Consider the following 9,576-nt stretch of genomic DNA (forward strand, 5'->3'; position numbering starts at 1 on the left):
CATTCGGTAACATTAGGCAATTTTGAATTATACACAGCAAAAAGTCCAGTGTTAAATTAACTCTCCTGGGAGTTTATATGGCTCCAGAGTCAGTGTTAAAATATGAGTGTTAAATTAACACTCAAGAGTGTTAAAGGTAATGAGCTCATTAAGTGATTCATTAAGTGATAATTGACCAATATTGAAGACACCTGATGTTAACAAGCAGAATCACCAAAGGAAAAAATCGAATTTTTTAAGACACCGTTATGGTGATCAGTGTTTGCTTTAGTTGGGCTCTTGGCCCTTAAAGCATTAACTTTAAATGTTGTTTGGCTGTTGTATTTGAGTTATAACTCTCAGATGAACAAGATAAAAGGTGATCAGGTGGTGTTGGTTATGATTTGATAATCATAATTTGACCTGAATATCAACTCTCATTTAGAGAGTCAGATTTACCTTGTTGATTACAGCAGCCTGTGATTCTACAGCAAATGATTTTTATCATTATCAATATAATCCAAAATATTTCTTAAAAATTGTTATTATAAAAATACTTAGAAAATTACTTTATTTAGACATACTGACATCAATAATCAGCCTGTCAATCTCAACAATGGTGACAATAATAAAGCATGTTGCAGTGCATTCTGGGTGCCACCAATCAAAACTCATTCATGGCTCCCATCATGCATTGCGGTATGAATAAATTATGATCTGAATTGTCTTACTAATTTCCTTTCCTAATTGAATATTCTGTTTGTCGCCATAGTTGAGATTCATACACTGATTCTTGATGTCTGTATGTGCCTAAAAGAAAGATTTTGTTTTATCAGAACAACTTTTAAGAAATCCTTTAGACTAGTTAGAAAAAAAAGATTGTATGCTGTAGAATCACAGTGATGCTGTAATCAACAATATACATTTAAGTCAGAGATTAGACTCTAAATGAGATCAGTGATTCAGGTGAAACTATGATTATGTCAAAACATAACCAACAAAATCTGATCAACTTTCTCTTTGTTTATCTGGCAGTTATACCTTAGATACAACAGCCAAAGACAATCTAATGTTTACAGTTTATGGGTCAAGAGCCCAACTAAATCAAACACTGATCTCCATAACGGTGTCTTAAAAAATTAGATTTTCTCCTTTGGTGATTCTGCTTGCTAACATCAGGTGTCTTCAATAATGCTCAATCATCACTAAATTAATCACTTAATTATCTCATTAACTTTAACACTCTTGAGTGTTAATTTAACACTCATATTTTAACACTGACTCTGGAGCCATATAAACTCCCAGGAGAGTTAATTTAACACTGGACTTTTTGCTGTGTATGCTGTTTAATGTTGGTGATCACTTTGTTTAAAATATGGATATGATATTGCTTCTTCGCATGTCTTTTGATCAGGAGACTGTCTACTCTTTCAGAAGATGTCTAATAGCTCCTCCACCATATAACACTGAAAACATGAAAAGCAGGGAAAATTCCGTCAATAGCGGGGAAGTGTTTGCTTATGAAAAACGAAATATCCTGTCAGTGGTGGGGAAAGAGTTAAAGGGATACTCCACTTTTTTTGGAGATAGGCTCATTTTACAACTCCCCCAGAGTTAAACAGTTGAGTTTTACCGTTTTCGAATCCATTCAGCCGATCTCCGGGTCTGGCGGTACCACTTTTAGCATAGCTTCATTGAATCGGACAAGACCATTAGCATCTCTCTCAAAAAAAATACCAAAGAGTTTTGATATTTTTCCTATTTAAAACTCGACTCTTCTGTAGTTACATCGTGTACTAAGACCGACGGAAAATGAAAAGTTGTGATTTTCTAGGCTGATATGGCTAGGAACTATACTCTCATTCCTGCGTAATAATCAAGAAACTTTGCTGCCGTACCATGAGTCCAGCAGGCGTAATGATATGACACAGTGCCTGAAAATAGTCGACCCTATAGTCTACCGAGCTGGGGGCTATTTGGGGGCGTCTTAGTACACGATGTAACTACAGAAGAGTCAAGTTTGAATTTTTTTTTGAGAGAGATGCTAATGGTCTTTTGGAGTTTCCAAAAAAAAAAAAAGTGGAGTATCCCTTTACTTGAATTCAAATCTCCTGTGATGAACATGAGTTTAAGTTATTTTGATTATTTTTGTGGGGTTTAAAGTAAAAAGTGTCTCGGTGGTGTAACTACCCAGAGATAAACTCTTTCCCCCGCCATTGATGGAATTTTCCTGCAATCCATGTGTTCACTGTTATACAGTAGGGGGGCGCTATTATGCATCTGAAAGAGTAAATAATATCTTGATCAAAACACAGACAAAGAAGAAGGAAAAACAAGCAAAAGAAGAATTGCTCACGCACATAAGCTAACGTGATAATTAAGCATTGCATATAACTTCAAACTGCCTAACATTACTGAATGTACTGTAATGTCGACCCAGGATGAGCTCTACCCAGTGGGCATTTGATGTCAATTTAACATCAATATGACATCAAATTGATGTCAAAATTAGGTCACGAAATAGGTCAAAAATGAAAGTCATATTGACGTCAAAGTGTTGATGTCAATTTGACGTCAAGAGTTTGACCTCTATCAAGAGTTTGATAAGTCATTTTGCCAAACAAAAAGGTGAAACGCATGGCCGTACACTTATTACCAGCTTCACTTACACTAACCAGATTTACTTTATTTAATTTCCGGTTTAATGAAATCATATTTTGCATTTTAAAGTCACCATGATGGTGGTTAGCGTTTGCTTTAGTTGTGCTCTTGACCCTTGACTTCTTAATATTAAATTTTCTCTGGCAGCTATAATTGTGTGTTTATAAAGCTCTGTTGTTGTAGCTAAAAAAAGCCGTGAGAAAATGAGATCAGGTGATGTTGGCTGTTTATTGATGATGATGACAATGAGATCATCATGTAAATGCCTGAAGCCCTGATCTTATTCAGTGTCTTATGTTCTGATTATATAGGACTTGCGGTTTCAAAACTGTTTTATTCATAACAGAAGTAATTTGATTCTACAGCATGTCTAGCAGTTTTGTTTATCAAATAATGCACTTGGTTTTTAAAAACTATTTAGTGCACAAAACCCTGTCATCTATGGCATTACTTAGACGCACACAGACATCAAGAAACAGCGTATGAATCTCAACAATGGTGACAATCAAACAAAATATCCAGATAATCAGATCAACTCCAGGTGCATCATTTATTAAAGCTGCAATGCATGCTGGGAGATTTTGGTGAGTTTTGATTGGTGGTACCCAGCATGCACTGCGGCATGAAGCATTTCATTGATTGTCACCATTGTTGAGAGTCATACACTGATTCTTGATGGCTAAGTAATAATGTAGAGGAAAATGTTTAATGCACTAAATGTTTTTAAAATCCATTATAGTCTTCGATAAACAAAGTTGCTCTAATGCTGTAAAAATAAATAGATTCTATTGTAATACATCATAAAAACCATAAATTCTATGTAATCAAAACATTTGACACTGAACACGATTAGGGAATCAGGCATTTACATGATGGTATTGTCGTCATCATCTATAAACAGCCAACATCCCCTGACCTTATCTTCTCATGACTATTTTGCCTATAACAAGTATAGCAGCCAAAGAACTTTTATATTAAAGAGTGAAGGGTCAAGAGCACAACTAAAGCAAACGCTAACCACCATCATGGTGACTTTAAAATACAAAATTTTAATGATTTCATAAAAATGGAAATTATATAAAGTAAATCTGGTTAGTGTAAGTGAAGCTGGTAATAAGTGTACGGCCATGCGTTTCACCTTTTTGTTTGGCAAAATGACATCAGCAGAGGTCAAACTCTTGACGTCAAATTGACATCGACACTTTGACGTCAATATGACTTTCATTTTTGACCTATTTCTTGACCTAATTTTGACATCAAGGTGCCCGCTGGGTAGGTCTGTGAAAGCATTAGGGGTGTTGATGAGCTCGATCTATTGCATCTGTGTTTTGATCATCGTTCTGAATCTGATCTAGATGTAGTCTTTGACAAAACACAATCAAAATGTTGTTTTTTATTAACCTTTTCGCATGTACGATCACACCAGTGTGATTAGAACGGTCAGTGCATCAGATTATCAACTGCTAAATTTAAAGGGTTAGTTCACCCAAAAATGAAAATTCTGTCAGTAATTACTCACCCTCATGTTGTTCCAACACCGTAAGACTTTCGTTCATCTTCGGAACACAAATTAAGATATTTTTGATTAAATCTGAGTGCTGGCTCACTCCTCCATAGACTTCTATGGGACTGAAACTTGCTGGCCCAGAAAAGTTATTAAAGAGATCGTTAATATAGTACAAGTGACTACAGTGGCTCAATCTTAAGTTTATCAAGCGACGAGAATACTTTTTGTGCGCTAAAAAAAACTAAAATAACAACTTTATTCCACTATTCCTTCTCTCTGGGCCTCGAGTGAGTTAACGTAGTGTTTTTTATATGAATTTTCATTTTTGGGTGAACTATCCCTTTAAACTTGCTTTCGCGCATTGGCTGGTGCCTAGCCCGAGACAGATCATATATCTGTCATATATCACAACTATTCAGTGTGTCACGTGACAAGTAATGACCCGTGACCATGGAAACAATAAAGTGACACGTTCTAAATAACGGTCGTCTTGAAATACTCACGCTGGGGGGGTCTGCACACAACTTATGTGTGCAAAGGTTAAACTTACCCACATTCTGGTGTTGATAAAAAAAAAAAAAAAGATTGTATGAAGCTTTTCTCCTCCGTAAGCATTATGGAGGAGGCAATTACCTTTGACAAGAAAAACAAATAAAAACCAACACGAATACAAATATTGTTAAAGTAATTCTCCTTTTTGTTCATTGACCCTTACACAAATGTATAGAGTGTAGTAGCTAAGTCAGTAATTGTGTCTGTTTTGTCTTCACTTGTCTGTTGTTTTAGTCTGCAGTACGTCTTTGGAGAGGAGACCTGGGCTGAATACTGGCCGACGAGAGAGGAAAGCCAAACTCCACAATACAAGGAGCGGTACATCGGCATCTCTACGCTCCAGGATAGCCTCCTCAGATACGGATGTGCTACATAATTATATATAAACAACATTTGTTAGAAATTAAACATCATCTCTTGCATAATCTTAATACATCTTAAATAATATTGTTTGAGCTGAAATACTTTACTGTTTTTTTTTTTTAAAGAAAGAAAAGAAAAAATGGTGACTTTAATTTTCAAAAAGTTCAATTTAGAATCCTGACTATCTAATACCCTGCAAGAATTTTCTTATAACTTTTTCAATTCTGAATCACAAATCCAACATTATAATTTGTTTTGTGTGATATTTCAAATCTGTATCTCATTTTAATAATCATAAGAAACTTTAAAGGAGAATTTCTGGATATCTGAATAGACTAAACATTATACAAAAGAAAAAAAATAATAAATGAGTTCAGATGATTATTCCTGGCATTTGCTTTCTGACAGGAGTTGATGTGGATGATAAAAGATATGGAAGAGGTATTGGGATAAATGACATTCTAGAACATTCAAAAAGCAAAACCTCAGGAGGCCTGATGTGGAGCATCTCCAGTCTGGAAGCTTGTAGAAGAGGAATCTAACATCACACAGGCGGGAAATTGATGTAGTCTATTGATTTGTTTTTCAATAAATAAACTGAATTAATGTTTTTTTGGGCACGCATCACCACCAACAATGCTAAATCAAGACAGAATTTCATTTATAGTGATAATTGGTCATTTTGAATGGATGAATGAGGCATTTTGGCAAGATTTTTAAAAACTGACTGTTCATCAGATTGGTCCGAGACCTTGGGAGATTTGTCGCACTTGAACTTTGACTGGATTCGAGTTGTTTATGTGGTTGTAATAAAAATTGTAACAAATACTTCCCTCGTGGGTCAATTTGACTCCCATAGGAATGAATGGGAAATGGGATTTTTTTTATTGGTCAAAAAACAAAAAAATCTGGCATAATCCAGAACACACACACAAATGAAGAAATTATACTACAGAGCATCCCCAATGCAGAACACACACACACACACACACACACACACACACACACACATCAGTTTTTTTTCAATCAGTCACAATGTAGACTGCACATTTATGAAGTTTACAATGCAGAACATGGTTTCATTGTTTGTATATATCAGGCTTGTGCAAAATTCAGAATTTGAGAATTGCCCTCCATTCAATTCATGAATTTGAATTTGAATTGAATTTACTCCGCCCCACAGGACATTGAATTGAATTTGAATTGGAATGACAGGAAGTGGAATTAAATTCATGGCAATTCAAAGAAATTCCACTCAGTCACACAACAGAAAGAATGTGTTGAGTCTCACATGCATTCAGTGTTAGGAAGGTTATTTTGGAAATGTTTTTGCTTATTACTGTTATTAGTTACCCATTATAAATGTGGTTTGGATTACTTTATTTGGATAACTTTATCAATGCAAAGCAATTTCGTTTTAAGTTGATTAACTAATTGAATTAAACATTTTACCTCAGTAATACAACTAAATACAATTACATTAATTTTGTAATTTATTAACAGAAATTTCATTTCACGTAACTATTTACTCCTCAAAAAAAATTTCCTCAAAAATACATTTTGTTCTAAAATAGATATTGATCAAATTCTTGAAATAAATTACCCCCTCAATGTTGTTTAATTCGTTTTTTTTTTTTTACATTGCTTTTAACATTCATCGCTGGGGGAAAACATATCCTTTTAATGTAATCTGTACAAGTAGTTCAAACTAATATCATTTATAATGCAATCATATCTGACGTAAAGCTTCATTGTTAAACACTTCACTTAAAATATGTATATGAATTTCTTTGAATTTTTATTGAATTGCAATTCTGCTTCGTTTAATTCAAATTCGAATTGTAATCCTAGATCCTGTTTTTGACATCAATTCAAATTCAATTCAAATTCAAGAATTGAATTGGAATTAAGGAGTCATTCTCAATTCAATTCTGAATTGTGCACAAGCCTGGTATATATATATTTTATTGAGCAGATTATTAAATGACAATATATGCATGACATACATGCCCAGTCAACACTTTGATCTCACAGTGATGTCACCATGTGGTCACACCGTCAGCAATCTGAGTTCACAGTGATCTAAAAGTGTAACCTCACAGCGCTCGCCTCTCACTGTGTGCTCAAACTGTGACCACAATACCCACATAGCAACATTGTGTCGGCCCAGATCCGGCCCACATCTGGCACACGTGGAAAGATGATCTGGCCCACATGCAGCGTGGAATTACGGCACTTGGGTGGGCCACTCCTGTTTGCCAAATCTGGGCCACAAGCAGGCCATAGCAATGCCACATGTCAGCCAAGAGCAAAGAAATAAACCAGAACTGGACCTTATCTGAGCCACAAAATCTGTGTATATTAAATATGAAGTCATCTCAGCCTGTTAACAAAAAGAATCACTGAAAGAAAGAAGAGAACAGAAAAAAGAGACGAGCAGAAGCACAAGAACTACAACTGACTTCAGCCACAGCCTCAGATGAAATCAACTGAAGAGAAAAGAAGACATTAAATCTGTGAAGATCTCAGCAGAGGAGGATTAAACAACTCCACAAACAGCATTACCAGCTTCACTTATTACTAACCAGACTGACTTTATTTCTGTCAGACGTCTACAGAAGTTTTTATTGAGAATTAACAGAGGTTTAACTCTAATGTGTTTCATTTGAAGTCACCATAACAGTGATTAGTGTTTCCATTAGTTGGGCTCTTAACTCTTATTATATCTTTTATCTTTTTTGGCCGCTGTGACAGTGTGTTTGTCAAACACATTTGCAGCAGCAAAGAAAGTTAAAGTGAAACGAAATCAGGTGATGATGGTTTCCTGTTGATGGTTTTATAATCATCATGAAATAGACTGTTTCACTGAGGTAATTTGAATCTAACAACTGTGTTGTACCAATAATATATTCTCATTACAAACCCTGTGTTACTGCAGCGTGAGGTCCAGCAATATTATAACAATCAATTAGAAGATTTTAACATACATGAACATGAAAAATGTAACGAGCACAGATGCGGACAGACCTCATTTTAGCTGGAGCATTATTCCACAGCTCCTCATCAAGTTCCAGTCCTAGCTCTCTCTCCCAGGTTTCCTTGAGAGCAAAAAGAAGAGTGAAGAGCGTAACCGGCCATAAATTGAGGTGATATGGCTGTGATTTTGGAAGTGACATTATATATTCAATTAAAGTTTTCTTTGGCTGGTGAGGGAAGGTAGCAATGTGTGTTTTAGCAAAGTCATGTAATTGAAAATAGTGGAATAAATTGGATTTGTAAGTTTTATAAATTGAATCTACTCAGCAAATCTTTAAATGACACAAATGTGTGATGAGAAAACAAATCATGAAACAATACTAGAGCCTTCTCCCTGAGCTGTGCAAAAGCTGAATCCAAAGTAGAGGGTACGAAAAGAAGATTACCACAAATAGGCATAAAGGTGGATCATGACGTGTTTAATCTAAAATGAAGACGAAACTCTTTCCAGATTTTGAGTGAAGAAAGCACAATTGGGTTAGTGGTGTATTTAGAGGGTCGCTGCAAATTGGGATTAAAAACTAATGCTGGTAATGAGGACGATATGCAGGAGTTCGCTTCTATCAAACGCCAGTTAATATCTGGGGAATTACATCATGCATATATTTTCTGGATATTAGCTGCCCAATAAAAAGGACATTTTCTAGAATTTGGAAGAAATTTGGAAGAGCGAGACTCCAATATTGTTTGATCATCATCTTTGAAGAGTTGACTTGTGTACAACTGGAGGCTTACCAGCCCAAATATATCATCAAGTCGTGTAACATGAATGCACATTTACAGGGTACTTTTTGTTTTTGATCTGTTGAAATAATAATAATACTGTTGTGGAAGTCTGAACAATTTATAGTCCTCTCCTTAAAGATACAATATGTAAATGTAAATGTAAATGAATCAAAATTAACCAAATTTAAATAATGAGTCAATACATCATCAATCCTTCTTCCAAAATGTGTTTTAGTGTTACGCTGATTCACTATGGTAAGCTTATTAAAAGTGTTTGTATTTTAGACCTAGCGGGATAGTTATCGCAGGTATTTGCATACGTCACTCACCCGAGCGTGTCTCGTCATCCATAAACAGAGAAAAGTGTCTCCGGCTGCTTTGAGTGGAAGGTTAGTTAACACAACGAGTTGTGTTGAGCACGAGTTGTAACACACCGAAAAAGCCAAGAGAAAATGAGATCAGGTGATGTTGGCTGTTTAATGATGAAGGTGTAATCATCATATTGTGGCCTGACTCACTTATCTTTTTCAGTGTCTAATGCTTTGATTATTGGGGTTATGTGATTTTGTTTTATTTATTATAGTAGCTGTGTGACCTGTCAGCATTAGATCCAACAGTTAATCAAATAATATAAAGAATTTTAAAAACATTTAGTGCAATTAAACATTCTCTTCTACATTATTACTTAGCCATCAAGAATCAGTGTATGACTCTCAACAATGGTGACAATCAATGAAATGCTTCATACTGCA

The 9,576-nt window shown here is 35.2% G+C and overlaps 1 protein-coding gene across 2 annotated transcripts in view; it reads left to right on the forward strand.

The window, feature by feature from the left end:
* Window positions 1–5,890, forward strand: part of LOC311283413 (complement C3-like) — a 175,768-nt gene extending 169,878 nt beyond the window's left edge. The window contains exons 41-42 of one of the 2 annotated variants that reach the window (XM_084397780.1): window positions 4,934–5,017; window positions 5,471–5,890. In XM_084397780.1, coding sequence (XP_084253906.1) covers window positions 4,934–5,017; window positions 5,471–5,477 — 91 coding nt within the window. In that variant the 3' untranslated portion in view covers window positions 5,478–5,890. Of the gene's footprint in view, window positions 1–4,933 lie in introns of both variants that reach the window. The other variant, XM_084397779.1, reaches the window with a different exon arrangement.
* The last annotated feature ends 3,686 nt before the right edge of the window (window positions 5,891–9,576 follow it).

This window comes from Rutilus rutilus, assembly GCF_951802725.1.
Source record: "Rutilus rutilus genome assembly, chromosome: 2".
Taxonomy (NCBI): domain Eukaryota; kingdom Metazoa; phylum Chordata; class Actinopteri; order Cypriniformes; family Leuciscidae; genus Rutilus; species Rutilus rutilus.